Source organism: Pygocentrus nattereri, chromosome 8, assembly GCF_015220715.1.
Source record: "Pygocentrus nattereri isolate fPygNat1 chromosome 8, fPygNat1.pri, whole genome shotgun sequence".
NCBI classification, from domain to species: Eukaryota; Metazoa; Chordata; class Actinopteri; order Characiformes; family Serrasalmidae; genus Pygocentrus; species Pygocentrus nattereri.
Genome location: NC_051218.1, coordinates 12865745 through 12885915, shown reverse-complemented (window position 1 = coordinate 12885915; position 20171 = coordinate 12865745). Strand labels below are relative to the sequence as shown.

General features: G+C 43.3%; 1 protein-coding gene across 2 annotated transcripts in view; it reads left to right on the top strand.

Annotated features, from left to right (window-relative positions):
* The window catches only part of slit3 (slit homolog 3 (Drosophila)), a 221940-nt gene that overhangs the window by 70908 nt on the left and 130861 nt on the right, over nucleotides 1–20171 (top strand). The window contains exon 1 of one of the 2 annotated variants that reach the window (XM_037540776.1): nucleotides 11674–11705. The exons of the other annotated variant lie outside the window; for it this stretch is intronic. Within the exon in view, the coding sequence (XP_037396673.1) occupies nucleotides 11704–11705 (2 nt within the window). The 5' untranslated portion in view covers nucleotides 11674–11703. Of the gene's footprint in view, nucleotides 1–11673; nucleotides 11706–20171 lie in introns of those variants that run through there. 2 annotated transcript variants of the gene reach the window in all.

Sequence of the window (20171 nt, the reverse complement as noted above, 5' to 3'; positions counted from 1 at the left end):
TTAGCTGTGCTAATGAGGCCCTCCATTTGTTTGCTACTATGTGTGCATAATTTACAGGTCATTAATTCTTGACTATGTGGATCAGATTGTGTAGTAAATGTAAGCCTTTTGATGTCAGCGCCTTGATAAAACATTGCCACTTGGCTTGTTTGGAATGGAAATTACAAATTATTTCTCAACATGCATTACACACTTCTTTCCCATCAGGGCCCTGAAGTCACTGGCAGAATGATTATTTTACCAGTGTGCACTTTTTTTGTACTATATCAAGCAGTTTGGTTGCAGACATAATGAGGGCAGGACATGTAGAAAGATGGAAGCCCAGGAACTTTAATGATGGTATAATACCCTACTGAAGCCTCTTGTGTGCTGTATAGTTAATAGATATAAAACTTTTTTTTGCTTAGTTTTCTCTCTGCTAGACCACTCATGGTTCTGTGTGCCAAAGGGACATGCTCTGCCCGCCAGCGCATCATGACCTTCCTGCTTTAAAAAGTATGGCATCAGAGGTTGCGCAGAAGTTAAGTACATAAAGTGTCCAGGAGGGACAGATCAGCCACTGTTGTAATTCATGAGCAGACCTCCATGCGTGCCTGCCACGTCAGGCTTTTGGAGGGAATAAGGATGAGGAAGCCAGTCACTTTAGGATCGGCCCCAGTCGCGGTTTGTTTTTAGCAGCCATCTCTATCAGATTAACAGGTTTAGCCATTCAGCTTGTTTTGCAAGCTGTGGCTCTAAAAGGAGAAATGTATTCTTTTAATGAGCCTTGACTAGAATGCACCCTCACTTTCAGCTACTTACAGAGCACTTCCCTTGGTTTGGACAACTTGTTTTGCTTCCCTGTTGCTTGCCCCCCACCCCCCCCCCCACCCCCCGGCGTGTCTGGCTTGAGTGGAGGAATGGTGCCAGACCTCAGCCAGGTACTCCACAGGGAAGAGAAAGCAAGGCCTCCTTCCAGTCTCCCCGATAAATGAGGGATGAGGGGTCTAGTGTAATATCCCTACTACTGTCAAGCTTATGAAGATTACTTGAGGAAAGCCAATCTAGGCCTACCACATGGCTCATGGAGACTGGGGCTAAAAGCCAAGGTACATTCTCCAGCATGGGCCACTACCCTGTTAGCCAGTCCTGCCCCGGTTCACTGTCACAGTTACTCCTGATCAGCCTCCCTGTACTTTTGTGATATATTCATTTAGACATTCTGAAAGCTCAGTGTTGCTCAATATTTCAATATTCTTTCCTTAGCATAATATATGTGTCATCAGTACATAAAGAACGGTTACCAAGAGCATATTTCATTACAAAGAGAGTATAAATAAGCATGTTTAATTTAGTCCTTCTGTACCAAAGTGCTGCTAAGATTAGCATTTACCCTCATTTGATGCTCTTATTTCAGTTCATGAAGGCTTTGCTAATTAGCTGAATTATATGTGTTTAATGAGGCAGTGTGCTGAAGTCTGCAGTGTTTTGGCCCACTCGGACTGCACAATATGTGCACTATGCTAAATGTTGAATAAAAATAATTGTTTTCATAAATTTTGATAGTATTTCATGAAATGTAGGATTGCTACTTTTTTCTGTTACAAATTAAACTGCCCCTACAATGTTGTTTATAGTGCCATGATTAGACAGATTTTAGCAACACCCCCTTACTGTTTACCTTGTGTTGACCTATGAATATATGCTAGTTTTGAAAGTGTATTTATGTAATGATTGTCCGTTCTTAATTTTAGTTTCACAAGTGTCCTTTTTGTGTCATGCTGAGAATAATTTCACATTTGAAGATTTTGCATTCTGAATAGCAAAAGCAATGTGCTCTGGAGTTGTTGTGCTTTAGTTGTTGACAGTCATGTTGTCAAGACCACAAGCCCAGTACATTTTGGGTGCTTTCACCCTGCATCAAACGTCTGTGTAATCTCTCTACTAAAGCCATAGTTATGATCAGTGTCACGCACTCTGGTTCTTCTTCATACCCGATGACTGGGCTCGTGGTGCCACACGCACGCCCCTGGGCTCTGTGTATTCAAATCAGCTGTCTAGATAAATATTTTTGGAGCGTGGATGCAGATGCCATGGATTTCCTTCCAGAGTTTGGTGTGTGTGTTATATGTGAGGGAGCCAACTGGCCACAGGGGATGATTCACAGATGTTTGTGAGGCCTTTTCAGAGACCTTACTCCACCCTTTCTTTGCCCACAACTAATTCATTGCATGAATCCATTCTCATTGCAGTGTTTTCTGTGCACCAGGTGGTCCAGTATGGACCAAAGGTGCTGATCAACCTCTCATACTTTACCACAATTCCACAGTGTTTCTATGGGATGTCTGTAGTCAATGGCAAGAGCCTGCAGATTGAGCAAAGACAGCACCCTGGCTAAAGCCACCTTAATTGGCTTCCGGCAACTTGATTACCTGTCGCATCTTAATTAACCCGCTGCTGGATTGAGCAGACGTAATGGTTCACAGATGTTGCAACCATGCTAACACCAAAGACTGTCCTCTGTTTAAGCAAAGAACAAACATATGGAAAGTAGCATTAATTATGCGGCGATATACGTTGTCACTATGAGACCCCTATTGACGATCTCCAGAGTTCCCCAGACACGACACGAGACGTTACTCATGTTGATGCTATAAAAAGACGTAATCATTGAGGCATGATCCTACTCCAAAGCTTTTGGTGTGCTGGCAAGAGAAAAGGCTTTCTGTGCCACTGACACGTCAGAAGTTGTTACAGGAGGCGTTAGGAGAGCTCTTGAGTTGGCCATATTGATATCGTCACTGAACACAAACTGGACCAGATCGCGCAGCCTCTGGTCTGGGCCTGAGGAAAAGCAGAAATCCTTTTCCTGTATTTGCCTGTGTTTGGGGACTTTAATTCAAAGGGGACAGTTTGATGAGCTAGTCTCAAAACAGACTCCAGCATTGCATCTAAGCCCAGCATGGGAATCTTTAACATGCTGCGGTGCCAAATTACAAAGAAAGATATCCAGTGCAATGATTTATTTAGCCTTATAACCCTTATAGTTCAAAGCTACCACAGGCAAAAGGGAGACAGTTATAAAACATCTGTTACTATTGCACATGGGTTTCCCATCAGCCTAAGGCTTTTCCAATTATTTTATTATCAGGTGCTCCATTCCTGTAAAAGGGGCCAAGGTCTTACTTGACCAGAGAAGTTTATAAAGATCCTGGAGGAACAGAATGGAGCAGAAGCTCCTCTGAGGCCCAGTTAGCAAAGGCCATTGCTTTTGGATTAGAACTTCAGAGGATGCCAGTAAACGTACTTAGTCTAAACTTTGACCTAACAGCTCTCAAGGGCCTAGCCAATTACGGTGGTCCGGTCCAGGCATCAGAGGATCACAGTGCTCTTAGGATGTCAAAGTGTATCACCAGGAATATTTGTCTGAGTGTCTTTACCCATTTTAAAGTCCATCTGTCTATTTAGTTGAAGGAGTAAGCCAAACCTATTATTGCACATCCTTTCTCGTATCACGTTTGCAGATTTTCCACTTACTCAGATTGTTCTTTGGTCCGGACTTTGCCCAGAAGTTTTTAATGAAAGCTGCTTTGGCAGTGGCGTTTACTGACCACACTAATCCAGCACTAAATGCTATAGTTTCCCTAAAGTAACATACTTTGTTTTGATTTGGGAAAAGAACAGATAGAAGAGCGTTTGTGCATTGGAGATTGCTACAATAGTTAGTTTATTCCTGTGATATAATGAGGGACTTTTGCAGCCTAGTATGGGAGAGAGAGCCAGTGGATGTGGCTGGAGTTGATTGTCAAATTGCTGTGATGGTGTGGCTGGGCTTGTTTCCTTTCATAAACAACTATAATGGAAGTCATGCCTACCCTTCACTTTCTTATTGGCAGTTGGCAGAGCATCCTGTTATGTGGTCCCTCTATTGCATACACATTGCGTGCACAATTACAAATCCTCTGCCTTATTGTAATCACTTATCTTTGGTTCTAATTTGACAGCAGCCAGCTTAGTGAAGACAATCAAAGATGGAATGTTATTGTAGAATTTTAGACTGTACACAAATCTTGACTGCCTAATCTAGTTAGAGCTTTGTAAATGCTAGGTAAACAAAAGTACAAACAGGATTGGTCAAGGTCAAGGGAACACCAAAGTAGTTCTTCCATTTTGCTTACAGTGTTTTGATCACAGTGAGATGTTAAGCAAGCTATTGCAATATAGGACTTCTCAGTTTATGTAGATTCATGTTCTTAAATCCACGCTCAAAGGCTTTCATTGAAAAAGATGAAAATGGAGAGGGGCTGATGTGGCATATTATGCTACTTTAGAGAAGAGGTGCCTCTTTCTGATGATGACATTATCTGCTTCCTCCTCCACCCCCCTCTGGCTCTCCCGACATGTGGGACGGGGTCTTGGGGAAAGGTGTCGGACAGGTCGAGATGAGATGCTCTGCTGGGACAGCAGCATTGATGAGAAACAGGAGGCTTCAAACAAACATTTTCATCCTGCCTGTCAAGGCCACCAGGGCACCGAGACATGGGGTGCAGGGATCACATCTGGCAAAGAGAGCAGTGCACAGCTCGGCCACTTTGAACATGCCTCCTTTATTCTGAGACGCCAGGAGATGTCCTGTAAAAGGACTGTGATTGAAGTGGGAGAGGTTTACATTTAATTTACATTTATATAATTTTGTTTTGCACAAATTTAACCTATATTTTGCAAAGATACACACTGCATTAATCTATTATTTGTTCAGTATGCAGGAAAATGAAACTCAGAATAGTGAATTCTGGTTTTCAAAAGTGCATCTTATATTGTTTTTTGTTCATTGTTGGCAAAGAATGAGTGGCCTCGCTAAGCCTGTTTAAAGAACAGCCTTAAGAGCAGCTTTAAAGATGGAAAGTAATGCTGAAATCCTATAGCGTGGTGCTTAATTAAACAAACGTGCCTTTGCTGTGCAGCCAGGCCTTGCTGAATTTACTTTTGTAATGTTATACAGACCGGCTTCCAAGCCCAGTGCCATACAAAGCATGCTCGGTTTGATAATTGTTATTAAGTGCATATTTGCCACATTTTTGTGGCTTCCTAGTTCTTTCTTTGTTCATATTTGTTCCACTTTTTTCATTTTATTTGTAGTTTTTAAGAATTTGCTGCCTTTTTCTTTTATGTGTAGGGTAGATTTACGTCATGCTTGACATTGAGAAATGTTTCATATGAACTTCGTTTTTTCTTTCAGAACTCCTTTATATCACCCACTCTTTTTTTTTCTTTTTGTTATAAGGCTTAAATATTTCTTCTCTAAAGCTTTCTTGCCACATCCCATCCTCAGTGCTCGAAGTCTGGGGATACTGCAGCTTTCCGCTGTGCCCTTAGAAGAATTCCATAGATCCCTTTGTTATATTGAAGATTTAAAACAAAGCATACTGATTGAATCAATGTGAAATTGACCAGTGACAGATGGAGGGCTGATATTAAACTGGGCAGAACCTCCCCTAATCTGGTATGCCTGTCCCTACCTCTTCCCCCACGAGACCATAAAAGCATCTCAGCAGCAGATAAATCAGCCAGCCCAGCAGGCCAGCACTCTCCCAGATCCTCATCACCCAAATATTATTTGGCGTGAGAAAGCCACTTGGACAAGTGGCCTGAATAAAAACTGAAATGGTGCCGTGAATCTTAATTGCTGCAGGTGTATGTCAGCTTGAGTTAGCTGGCCGACCTCTATAAGAGTTTGTAGCGTGAATAAATCGACCCAGTATTTTCCCATTGCAAGCAATCAAGCTGTTCAGGGAATTTGCAGGCCAAACATAGAGCCTTTAGGGCCTAGCAAGGAAAGTTCATGGAATTTTGTTTTATCCTGTATTCAGGTGATGCTGTGACATCCATGTGGCTTGCACAGACACTGTGTTGAAGTCTAACTCAGGTCTAGAAGGAATTTGCTCTGATGTTAATTTTCTTCATTAAAGGCAGAGTGTTGTATCCGTCAGAGACTTTTTTGTCAAGAAAAAGACCAACAATTGTCAAAACCCTCTCCCTCCCTTTTTAATATCCTTCATCATAAAGTGGGCATTTTCATAGGCTTGGAGTTCTTCAAAACACACAGAGGGCTTTGAAAATCACACATAATAAAGATGCTGTGAGAGGAGAGACTGCTGTGCTGCCAAAGAGTTTGAAAGGCCTCTTGAAAGGCCAGCCCAGATGAACGTGCCTCTTCACATACTGAGGCAAGTGCTGTTAAAGTGTAGGCGGCAGGGCTTCGTTTGGCCTTCACAGGTGCTGCTGATCTCGGAACGCTGGAACACTATCAGAGTTCAATGTTATCGTCTGCTCCGCACCACAATTAGCAGTATTAGCATTCATGCAAAGCTTAGGCCCATAAAACACCACAGTGTAGGACTAAGTGACTCAAGGCTTAAGACTGGTGGGTCACTTGATTCTTATCAGGTATTAGGTTCCAACTTGAAGAAACCCCAGCGGCACAAGTTAATTTGCAGAAATTAGACTCAGTAGCCTGAGCACTGGCATTTACTGACAGACACACATGCTAGTGGGTAATTGGAGGAAGTGCAGGCAAGTCAGAGGAATTGAGCAAGCATTTGTAGCTCTCATACAGTCCCCTGTGTACCTCTGTTTAACAGGTATATTAGAATTGATTTCCTACACATGTATAAAATGTCCAGGTGAGCGGGAACCAATGTGGCAATACAAAAGACATTTGTTTGAGAATAGGTGTACCTTTTCAATTGGTAACCAAGTAAACAACCTTCCCAAAGAGGCCTTTCAATAGTTGGCCTTCAGAGTTCCCTCCACTCTGAGTTTGATTAAGGATAACAGAGTCTCCGGCACGCAGCCTCAACCATCACCTTAAGTACACCAGCTGGGTGCTATCCTGCACACATCAAACAGCAAAGGAAACAGGTCACAGGATATGTTTATGGGTGTTCCTTGGAGCAGCTGCACCACGCACAGCCGTTGCCTTGACTACTGGCATTGACAGCACGGAGAGCTGGAATAGCGAACCGAATTTTGGCAGATGGAGAGGCACCGGCATGAAATCAGGTTCGTGAGTTTGGCTAATTTGTTCAAAGGATCAGCCGATCGATGATTTAATTAGGTTTTGTTCTAGGCAGAGCTCCTAAGTCTTCCAGGTCCTTTGACGCTGCCGATAAATCCACAGACCTGTTTTCCATTACAGCTCCATGCTGGTGTCTCTACCTTGAGGGACTTCAGAGGCAAGGAGAAAAGCAGCTCTTCTTGCTGAGATCCCACTGTATGGAATCATGTGGCCGGGCTTCCTCTGCTGAGCGGAAGGCTCAGCCTGTGTGTTCCTGCCATGGCCCTAAGAGACCATCAGCCCAGGAATTTGTGTGCTCTCCACCATGTGCCTCAATGCCATTAGCAGAACTCATTATGCTAATATACTCTCCACGTCTAGACTGTGGGGCCTGGATTAGCACACATCCGCAGGTCCGTTCAGCAGCCGATGGAGCCCCATGCTCCTGGATTTCACACCCTCATGCAGTGCGCTTATCTCTTCTATTGATTCCCGGATGCCCGCAGTCCTTGCAGTTTGGGATCACAGATAACTTCATGGCACACTAACCATGCCCTCCGCACTCCATTTCCACTAAGTCAAACCAGCTTTCACTCTCCATTAAGACAACAAATAACCTAGCTGCACCAGTGTGGAGGATGAGCGAAGTAAGGCAGGGGTTGAGTCTGAGTCCAGACTACGTGCTTGCAGGCAGGGGGCCAGGGCGCCACCATCTCCACCGGAGATGATCGCAGTGCAGCCTTCCAGCTGCCTGGAATGTAAACACCTTGACACGTTTTGCACTAGAGAAGGAAATCAGGGAGCTGGAACTGAAAACTGAAGCATGCCTTTGTGTTCCTAATGCCCTCTCTGATTTTGTTGTGTTGGGTGTTTTGTTTCAGTCGCAGGCACTGATAACATCTTTTGGAACCTCTCCAGCTCAAATGCCTTCTTTAGCTCTCTCATTCTCTCTCTATCATGCTCTCCTCACCCCTCCCCACATTCATTTTGGGAAAACGGTTGCAGGTCCACACTTTCTTCTCCAACTGAGCCACCCTTGGCCCTCGTAATGCGCTGTAAGGGAAACTAATGACTGAGGCTTTATGTATGATCACTATAATTTACCAAAGTCACATCCACTGGGGATGCTGCTTCACAGAATGCTGCACTATTCTTACCGGTGCCATCCATCAATGCACCTGGCAGCTTTTGGTGTATTGCTCTCTACATTTCAGTGGAGGAGTACATTCCCTGAGCCAGGCTAAATGACAGGAGTGGGGACACAGGGATGGGGCATCCAGGTTTCAGTGTTGAAGGTGATAGTTTGGCAAAAAATCACAATAACAGAGTGTTCCTTTCACCCTAGATGTTGTCAGTGAAACAAGATATGACAAAGTTTGCTTCTTTGCTTTTGTACTAGAGATGCTATATCTCACCAATAAGCATCATATAAATTGCATGCCTAAAGCAAAACTGTATCAAGATGCTAAGAAGTCTCAAATAAACTACTTTCTGACAGTGCACAACTGTCCATCATTAAAATGGACAAACTACAGGCAAAATTCCAAACTATCTCATTCTCTAGGATGAAGTTTAAATAGATGAAGAACATTATTATAGTGGGATTTACATTTGCAGAGCCCTGTCAGGACCTTTCCTGACCAGTTCAGTGGTGACGTCTTGACCCAAATGGACACTGCTGAATTATTCACATGAAGTATCGTCCTTTGTCTCTCTCTTTTTCTTTATCTCTTTTTCTCATTCTCTGTGTTTTCCTTTCTCTCTCATGCACCTACCCACACAGCCCTGAGCTCATTAAACTGTTTGTCCTGAGCACCTAGCGGGGGCTCTTTCCTCTGACCGGTGGAGCTGGCGCCACTGCTACAGGAGCCTCCTGCTCATTTAGTGGCCACACACACACAGCAGAGCTCTGCTGACCTCATGCAGAGGTCACTAGCAGACAGCAACACCACACTCCTCAGCAGCCATTTGGCAAAGTCTCACAAGGGACATCTGAGGGGTTTGGCTGTAAATCCCTCACCCGGTCTAATGGAGGGAAACCCCCACCCACATACACACACGCTCGGACACACAGCCTTTGCACCTGAGCACTACACCAGGCATGCCACCCACCCTCTGGAAAGCCACAGGCCCGTGCCACATAACGGCCTGCAGCCGGGCGAAACCAGCAGGACATTAACACCCTGCTGGCAAAGGGCATTGATTTATTTATTTCGCTTTCCAGTAAAAACTCGATGCTGTTTGAATTGGCTTCTCAGGCTCTCAGGTCTGCTTCCAGGGCAGATTACTCATCCTTTGGAGAGAGAGAGTGACCTGTGGTGGTTTGTTTCAGCAGCACAGGGACAGGCTGACAGGGTGATTGATTGAGCGATGAAGGCTGGACAATGGGGTGGCGGTGGGGAAAGGGTTTTGAACCATGTCATGTAGGCACTGAGAGGATTTACCAACAGGATAATGCTCAGGCTCCATGTTTAGAATGCTGCAGATGACTGTCAAGAAGGTGGCCCCGTTTCTCCCATGTTTTTCTTAGCTCGTTCTGCTCCATAAAATAATCAGCAGTGTCGCAGCCTGTAATTTGGCTAATGTGTAGCTTAAGGGCAAAGGTGACCCTCCCAGCCAATCTGAGTTGTGACTTTGGGTGCTGGGTTAAATCAGTTAAGGTGTTCTGGCTTGCCTGAGGTCCTCATGTGTCGTAAACATAGCAGACATTGTGGTATATGCACAAATGTTTACACATACTTGCACACATTTTGTGGCATATGGGCTGAGATGCTCACACATACATATGCACACCATCATATACTCGTCAGACAGAAGGCACCACACAGCACAAATCATCTCAATCACTGGAGCCCCACTGACTCTAATCTCGCTCCTAATGAGACAGGGCCGAATGGCTCAATTTTCCAATGGCCTGGAAAGACTATGAAAATGAGCCGAGTGTTTCTCTGGCACAATCTCTCATTATATTTGCTGGGCAGGAGAGCAAGTGAGAGAGAGAGAGAAAGGGAATGGTGGGGGGGCAGCTAGGAAAGAAGCACACAGTCTTGCAGGGACAGCACGACAGCATGCCTGTTAGCATGCTGCCATTTTAATCACATCTTGTCATGGTTCATTTTTCCTTGAATATAAAGTCGCTCTCCCAAACAAACATAACTAAATAAATAAATAAATAAAGACAGGTTCATAATTGGCAGGACGGAGAACACCAGGCAGCTATAATCAGTCCATTGGCCACCCCAGTCTCATTCAGACACTGCCTTATTAGTACAATCTGTCTCCATAGTTAACAGTGTTACTAAAACAAGGCAAGTTTTCATCACGACCAGTAAAATGACTAACGTTGAGTTTTAAAAGAAATATGGAAACATAACGCAAGCTTCACTCGCAATCAAAGGAATTCTGATGTTGAAAGCATTGTCAGGCTATTACAGTACATCCCAGGACTTTAGAATAAGCCCAGCAATCTGGTGCCTTTGAAATATGAGAACACATGATCAAATGTTTGGCAGCTGTGTTGCCTAGATCACAGAGAAACAAATTAGTTTAATGGTTTTGAGGTTGAAGTTTACAATGTTGTGTAATAAAACTAGCAACCTCAGACTGCAAGATGCAATCGTGGTTGAAAGGTTTATCCAGCTATGTGCACAGACATATATGCTGACATGAAAGCAGCTGTGACCAGTGACCAGAAGAAAACATTGGGGTATAATATATAAAGCAGTCATTTAAAGCACCTGTGTCTTAGAACCACATTGTCAAAATGAAAGAGTTTAAAGTAGACATTGTTACAGTTCCAAAATGTACTGTTCACTCCCCGGTCCATACAGTCCATATGTAAACTAAGCTGCACAAATGTCCAGTTTTGAATGTATTGTTTTTGTGATGTTCTGTGACATAATTGCATATATGCACCTATTCTGCCTACAGCAGTTAGCTCTGCCTGTTCACATTGAAGTTAAAGAAGTGTTTCAGTCCAAACAGCTGTTTAATTTTAAGGGTGGTGGACCAATGCATTTGCAGACTTTAGCACATTGCCTCATCAAACACACCTGATTCAGCTCATCATCTAATTAGCAAGGTCTTCATGAACTGAATTCAGTGCTTTAGATTAGGATGAATGCTGAACTCCGCTGTATTTAGGTCTGGAAGGTCCTGAGTTTGACATACCTAGTCTAAGGGATACAGAGAGGTGGCAACATTTTGCTCAGAGCAAAAAATAAAATACAAGAAAAGAGTAGGAAGTGGCCCCTTTTAGATTGCATCATGTTGTTATAATGAGTTGTTTTAAACATTGCAAGAAAACAGGTTTATCATTGCCCATCTATATAAGCAATAGCCACTAGAACATTATGTAGTTATTGAGTAGAGATAAGCTGGATTGTACTCCAGTTCCACCGTTTAACTGGCCTTCATCCAAACCAATCCTGCACTGGCAGCTGAGGTGGTGCATTAGTGAAAATGACCAAAAATTGGCTGACTGGTGCTCTCCAGCCAAGACAGAAGGTCTTTTGGAGGAGATTGACTCTTTTGTGAGGAATTAGAAGAGCTAATCCTCTGGTTTGGCTTAATCAGCAGTCTCTATGGCACCACTAGGAAGAGCGTCCAACTCATCTCTCTCTCAGCAGCCATTGTACAAACCGGCGAGAGCTTATAGATGTCTGTGAATGTGAGTCTTTTACTCTTTCCCATATTCGCCTGTTTTGCTGCTGTTCAGGGATGTCAGAATGGGTGTAGTTTGTGGAGGATGTAATTGGGGGGATGATCAATGCTGGATTCTGATAAGTGTCAGGAGAGTTCTGGGATCGCTTGTGCTAATGTTGTCTTATGAAAGAGTCAGTATGTGGGTGTAATGCGGTGATGAGTATTAGGAGTTGTATTAGTCTGGTCTACGGTAAATCTGTCCGTCAAGCTGCCTCTCTCTGTCATCATAGTGCAGATGAGTGAATAGCTCTTGGCAGAGGGTGCTCTCCCACATGTGCTTTCCAGACTGGCCACACTGCAATTTCAGGGAAGATAACGTTCACAGTGCAGACGGCATCACTCAGCCGGCTCGCTGCCAGTCAGCCTTCATTGATACGCACACCAACAGAGGGCCATGGGGCCTCTCAATGAAAACAATTAAATAATCATAATACCACAGGCAGACTGTGCGATGAAGGCTTAGCGAAGCCTGACACGTTGTCATAAGAATGCTCGCGTTTGCCCTTTGGGCGTTCAGCACAGAAATGAATTCATACCTTGATAATAGGCTTATCATAGCAATTTTGTCAAACATGATTTACTCTCACAAAAGATGTGAGGGCTTTATTCCACTCATGCACAAAGCTCCAAAGAATACCCCTCAATTCCTCCCTGTAGTCTTCTTCAATAGCCTGGAATATCTGGCAATATTTGCTACAGAAAATTGAAAAAAGAAAAGGAGGAGTTTCTAGCGTTTGGGGGCTATGGAGCTCATTAGCGGAGCCGTACTCAGGGTTCATGAAGGAGGAGGGAGCATTCCTTAACATTGAGCAGATGCCAGCACTTCTAGCCCTCTCCAAACTGTAACCATGTGATGAGGAGGGAGAAAGAGGGAGGTGGAGGACAAACCTTCCAGATGAGGTGATGGTAGTGATTCACAGCTCTCTGTGGGGCTGTAGGTCACGTCTGTCAGGCAGGTCCAGGCCAGGATAATGGGAGCCTCATGAGGAGAGGTGATAGGATAATGAATAGGTTGATCAGGTCTTCAGCTTCATGGCAGGTCTTGCCGTTGAAGAGTCAGTGCTGTAGGGGAGTGGGCTGGTGGAAACTATTACACCCTCCTAGGTTCCTCATGGCATATACACCTTAAAATGCCTCTTCTTATGTTTTGTTTAATTATTTGTCACTCAGCACTCAGTGTAAGAAAGAAACTCTGCCGAAAACTCATTGAAAAAATAGAATTCTGTCAAAACTTTCAGTTGATGCCACATTTGAGAAAAGATAAAAAACATATTTGGTATATCAGAAGCCTCTTGGTGAACAGTTAGGGCTACTCCAGGGGATCAGTTGAGACTCCTTCACAAGGATAAGGTTTGTGAGGTTGCTAGACCTAGGGCTATTTCAGGGTGAGCAGTCTTTAACTCATTGTGGGTGTCAGGAAAGTTTGAGCTCAACCTTCCAGTGATCAACAAAGAGTAGCCCCTGCTCACATCTTGCAGTGATCTGCTGGTTTGAAACTGCTCCGAGGTGGCCCCTCAGCAACAGTTACCATGTATATACCCTTGTACATCACCCTGACATGAAAGCGCTGGCAAGGGTCAGGCTGTGTAACCCCAAAATTTTACCACTTGAACAGCACCTATTGTTCCCGCAAGAGTTTTCATTCAGAGGCAATTAGTAGCACATGCAAGAGGGCCTACATTAACTGAGTGCCATGCACCGACTTCATTACATGAGCCACAGCAGTCGTAGGCCAAGCAAGCGAATGTGTCATTTCCTACGCTTACCTCATAGATTTACTGGAGTGCTCTTCTGTAATTGCCTATAAATATGTCCAGTTGGGCCGGGGAAAACAAGAGTCATTTGGGTATTATTGCTCTTCAGAATGTTATGATTCTTGTAACCCTTAATGTTAACCATCTCTGTTTGTGCAGCCTGGGGTATTACTGTCACCTCCCGCAGAAGGAAAATGATCTCCCTTCACCACATCAATGGGCCTCTCCATCGTATAATCCATCTATCCATTCCTGTGTGTTTCATTATCATTTCAAAGTGGTTTTAAAAATGATGCTTCGGGCTCAGGCCCACTGCCAAACTTAGCTTGAGTTAAACGACTGGAAGACCCCAATTACCTCAGGTTTAACTGCTGCTTTTGTTTTAATTATTGACTACCAAATAACCCCCCCCCCAATTACCACACATGCTAATGCACAGGTCAACTCTGCAAAAGCCAGGCAGCAATAGCAGGCAAGAGAACTGAACTGGCCAGCTCGTTTATAACGACAGGCCAATTACTAGCTCCATATCAGAGCCTCATGCACCCAGCAGTTACATAAAAAAATAAACTTATTTATGCTCATGTATTAAATATGAGACTAGAAAGAGAGAGTGGAAGGAAAGCGAGAAGCTCTGTAAAAATGATATAAAAACTTGGCGAAGGTTTGTTCTTTTATTTATAAGCATCAGCTGCTTCACATTTCCTAAATTGAATGGCCAAACACATGAGAGGAAGAAACTCAAAACAGATTGTGTTACAGGGCGGAGTTTTGCGGAGCTTAGGAGAATGAACACAAAGACATGGATTTCAAGGTTGCGGTGTCTGTTTCAGATCTGCCACACTTAACTTGCTGGAAAATGTTCTTAACAAATTCTGTGGTGTGAAGGGACTACAAAGGATGGAACCCAACAGCCAGCTAATGTCTGACTAATGCAAACTTCCTGATTTGATCCCTGATTTGTCTGTTTTTAAATCCAAAATTCTTACAACGGAATCTGAGCAATGCTGTACCACTAATTGACTCCTTTTCACACCCTGTGAGGCCTGTCTGCTATGTAGCATCAGAGTGTGTGGCTCATGTAGTTCCAGTGAGTTCTTAATGGCAGTCAGAAGCGCTTGATTTACATCAGTGTTAAATAAGCGTGATCCAGACATTAAGGACGCATTCTTTTATGTGAAAGCTTTGGTTTTAATCATGCTTCGCCATTGATGTGGCTGAATGATTAAAATGTTTACCCAGCACTGCCACATGGGCTAGACATTTTTGTCAATAGCTCATGCTGATAGAGTTTGAGAGTGTTGCTTGCATGCGCTGGTGATGGAATTCTCCCATAAAGAAACCAGTGCGAGTAGTCTGAAAACTCCTGTTAACTGTTAACAGGGAAACCTCAAGGAGCGGATTAACGGAATGCTTTTTCTCAGCTGGGTTTTTGTGCTGTCATATGTGAGGTACTTTTTCTCCCAATCGGAGAACAGTAGCTGTAGAAGGGGGGAATCTGGCCTTGTAAACGGTGTGGTGAGATCGTCTTGGCTGAAACCGTCATGAGCTAGCAGAGCTGCGGTTGACCAAGCAGCAGGAAAGGAAGAGAGAAACCTCCCTTTTTTTTCTCTCTCTTGTTGGAATACATGAGACCTCTCTGGTTCTCTGCTGTCTGTCAGCTCTATAAGCGTAAACAGAGCCCCATTTTGACTCTGTGGCGGCCATGTTGTTTTTGCGCTATTATAGAGACGCTTGTCTTGGTGAGATTATTCTCAGTGGACGTTCACTTTCAGGGTGGGTGTGTATACATGTGTGCATGTGTGTATGTGTTTGAGAGCGCAGCATGTGTGAAGAGACATGGAACGAGATTTGTCTTGGCCAAAATTGAAATTAAATGAGGCGTTTTAATGACTTTGTTAGCAAAACTCAACAAAGCCATCTGGCAAGGGGCAGGCAGTCCTGGAAGCACTACAGAGGGAGGCTATTCAAAGTGCCTCAAGGAAAAATCAGGATACAGGGAAATGTCTGCAGATGTAAATTTAAATTAATGGGCACTCTTTCAGAGTGCTGTTCTTGAATGTGGACAGTGAAGACCAAGTGGATAAAGTAATTAAGTAAAGACAAAGTAAAATGAAGCAGCACCACAGAAGGGAGAAAATATGCCATGCAGTCATAGAAGTGAGTGTTACATAATTACTAAGCTTACTGGCTAGTCTTAATACTTTCTTAACATAAATAACGTAGTTTCTGTATAATGGCATCTGCACTGGTAATAAGTAAAAACAGCATCAAATTACGTCCTATAGGTAGTAACAGTATGAATAGTTCGATAGAACTATTTAGTTATTGTATACAGTCATATAAACAAGATGTTATGTACCATAACTTTTCTGAACACTGTAAATGTCAGAGACCATGTTTCATTTATTCAATTTCCAGTCAAAAAGCTATGAAGTGGAATTTCTGAGGATGTTAGATATAGGATAATCAATCTACTTACATAAGGAAGGAGAAAGCCAAAGGTAAAACAGATATAAAAAACAGAAGTTTCCCAACCTGGAGATCAAAAATTGATTAGAATATATGCAAAACATGGAACACCTAACAACTGAACAAGACCTGGTAGACCACCAAAATTGTCACTTTCAGATAAACAGGATTTAAAGCTTTTATCTTTGAGAGGAGATCAGTAAGCTCCACTCTTGAGATATGAAAAAATCCACAGGTGTTTCTGTTCATGCTTGCTCTGTGTGAAGAAAACTCAGTGGTGAAAGGAGTGAAAGCTTGCAACCAAGACCAAACTTTGGAGGTGTTGGGACAAATGGTGAAAAACTCAAAGCTAGTCTCTCAAAAAATGGAGCAGTACTATATGATCACATGTTTCAACACTGTGGAAATACTGTATAGCCACAGTCTTTTTCAGGTATACGTGTCTGTCCATGTTGTATGGTTGTCAGTAAGCATCTGGAAGGCTTCTACGTATGGTATGTGGAAGGTTCCCACATGTCATCACTGTCATATCAAGACCTGTAAAAAAGTGAGCTGCACTTCACGTTGTTTTAACCTTTCAAGACAAAAGGTCCAATAACAATGGTCAAAGGTTTGAATAAATTTTGAATAAATTTTCATTACATTATACCTATTTAAAGTCTCCTAATGTTTCCATGTTGGAGATAAAAAGTTTTATCATGACCATCATGCACCAAGTAAGTTCTGCAGCACTGTGATAAACCCTTAATGAATCTTTAAATCATTCAACACTCAGTATTGCCTCAGTCTTTTCTAGGATAATATGTTTGTCCATGATGAAGGGTTCTCAGTAAGCATCTGGGGGGGGCTCCTAGCTTTTTGGGCTTGCTGTGTTCAAGGGAGTGTGAGGAGAGAGTGTGAGGGGACAGATGGCAGTACAGGGGCTTGGTGGAGCTGGAAAGTGTGTGTTGAGGGCTACTGGCTGGGAGGTGAGCTTTGACCTCTGTGCCACAGCAGGAAGTTGGTTTTCTGATCACAGATAACCTTGAGCTTCAACTAAATTCCGCAAGGGGGCTGACACAGAGGGGACGTGTGCTCCATCTGCCACAGGACCAGTATGCTTCAGAGACTGACTATAAATCAAAGGGTCTCCCATATTTATGTATTTCTAGCTATTCTCTATGGGCACACATGAAGTATTCATTGCCCTCCAGAGTCACTGTTCTGTAGTTCAGGCTGCTACAATCCCATGTGTGAACACAAAGCATACTGCGTGCCCTCCCGCACAGAGTTGCATACCCTCTGTGCCCTTTCATTATTTACTTATGTATACAGACACTCCTTTCTCATTATTTATACACTCAAATTACCCTGCTGCCCCAGGTTCATTATTCAAACGCAACGGTTGCCCACTGGAGCTGGATTACAACAGAGCAGGCCTATTCCTTTAGCAGTCAAGGAAAGCGTAATTCCCTGAGCAGTGTAATCACTGGCTCTCTTCTCCACTCACTCTCCCTTTCTCTCCTCTTTAAAAAGTCTGGCCCTGAGGCTATGATTAACTTAATTCCCATATTTGCTCACCGTGAGAAAACGTATATAAAAGCTCACTCTCGGCCTGGTCAGAGCAGAGCACAGCCCCCACCAGCCAAGCTGCTTTCTCTCGCCCACAGCACGACCAGATGTCCTTCAGGAGCCTGAACCAGCAGTAAAATAGAACCTGCATCTCCTTTAGTGCCTCACACTGGGGATGCAATAAGAGTCAGTGTATTGTAGATAATCAACTAGAACTGTAGAAAAAGGAAGACTGAATATACGCAGTGGAAGGAGAAGAGCCATCAGAGGTTGCTGCTAGCTAATGTTAGCTAACTTCTAGCCTAGGCATGATTCACTGACATGGTCATGTGTGATCATTTATCATTTTTGTTTAGTACAAAGTATTAGACTTTTATTCAAGATGATACCTATGATAATGCAAAGATCCAGGTACTAGGTCAGGTTGTCAAACTCGTTCCTTGGTGGACCACAAGAGATTAGCATTGTCCTGATTCTAACAGGCCAGAAAGATACTCAATGCAAGTTTGCAAATGCAAATGACAACACCTGGCCAATTCACTGCAAACACACTGCCCTGCTGTATAAGCTCAACTCAAGGGGGGGTGATAGAGGACAAATCTGATCATCTCTGAAGACTACTACTGTTAGTGTAATAGCCATAACAACTGAAGATCTTGAGAGTAGAGAAGTGTGTAGTGCTTTTGTTCTATTAGAATGAGGAAGCGATGATTTATCATATGCTTATATGAAACCAGTTCTGCAAAAGACTTGTCAAAATGCAGGTTAGCCATGACAGTTAACTAAATAAAATCATGCTGAAAGAAGATAACTCATCTAATGTGGACCATATGCTAAAATCATCACAGCTCTCAGAATCTCAACCAGTTTCATCAGTCTGATAGGAAACAAACTACTGTTTATCAAGCTGAGTGTGTCTTTCAGAGCTACTGAATTGAAAAAGGTTTGTTATCCCATTTTTAAAATATTGAAGATATGTGTTTGAAGCCTTTGTAAGTAAACAAGTAAACAAGACATCATCAGTGTTTGACCACCAGTGTTCAATGTTATTTAAAGCAGTTTTTTTGTCTTTGTTGCACATAAATACTTTATAATTGGTTGTTTTGAATGTCAGTACAAATATCCTTTCTTATAGAAGTTCACAATTCTCGAAACATATGCAGCATGTCTTGCAACATGTATTTCAGCTCAATCTTAAACAGCTTGCAGTAGAATTTCATCTTGTTTCATGTTCCCACACTAATAAAGTATTTTGCTTTTGTGTTTAGCAGAAAAAAATGGTTTGTGGTCTCTCCTCCGGCCTACTCACCACCACATTGACCTCTGCTATATTTCAAGCACTGTCCTTGACTACTTAACTGCTGCTCATGGTGTTGACTGGTAGATTTATTAGTCAACTAGTCCATGCAACTCTTAAGTAGCTTGCACCTGCATTGCCTTCTAGCATGTTTCTGGCCTAGCAATTCATGTAGGCCTTGCTCATTAGCTTATGAGCTAAATCAAGTTTGTTTAATAAAATAGTATGCTCAACTCTACCAGGACTTGAGCCTGAGACATGTACTTACTGTATAATGTAAGAATATGGAATGTAGTGTTCAAATTGAGACAGAGCCAAGCCTCTGTATTGATAGTTGGGCTATCATAGCTGCTCATGATTTGTGGCTGCTGAACTGCTTTGGGGACACTTGGACACTTGTTGTAATGTTCCTACTGTAGGTCCCCATGGCCCAGCCCCTCTGTCCCCGGAACGTTGGAATATGTAGGAGCTAATGGGGTCTCAGGAAGGTGGAAATGTGGCCCGAGGGCCTGCAGCCGGCGAGAAGGATGCTGATTTATGATCCCGCACGTAAAAGTGCTCAGCAGTGCCTCGCTGCAGCTGAACCCAATTTCAGCCCAGCCCTGGGTGTTAACAAGGGCAGACAAGCCGTTTAGCGCGGCTTCAACACCACCGGCGGCTGTTGTTCCTCCCCTCTGATCTGCATACGCGATTCCACAGATTCCCTGCACACATACCACGACTGCGCTGAGACAGGTCACTGAGCGACTTTCCTTTTTTTTCTAAAGCAGGGGGCAAAATCATTGGGGTGTTAAAATCATTGACTTGGTCCTTGCCGACAAATATATCAGCTCTACTTTCTCCAAACCTCAAACCTCAACAGACAGGCTGTTTGTGAGCCCCCCGGGGGGCTGTTCCTTTAGCTCTGGAAAGGATGCTGGTGTTTATTTAAATACAGCTTCATCAGTGGGCCCTAATAAATCAGTCTGACCCTTATGATGCTGCAATCAGTGAGATCACATCCCCACTAAGAGGCCGAGTGCACCATCCGCAAAAAATATTCCACTTTTTATTGCAGAAAACATGGGTGCAGATCTAATGCTGGACTAATGATACTGCTACACTATGTACACACACTGCTACACAACCACACACACTGATCAACCACAGACTGTGAACTCAGAGCCTAGAATGCAGCGGTGGAGGGCAATAGGATACATGTTGCGGAATTACACATTGGATACACAAAAAAATAACTGTAATCAATTACAGTTATGAAAATAGACAGAAATCAGATTACAGGGAAGGCATGTTTGAAATGTAAGGTGATTACTTTCTAAGATTACACTGAAACATTTCAATGGAAAAGAAACAGCAC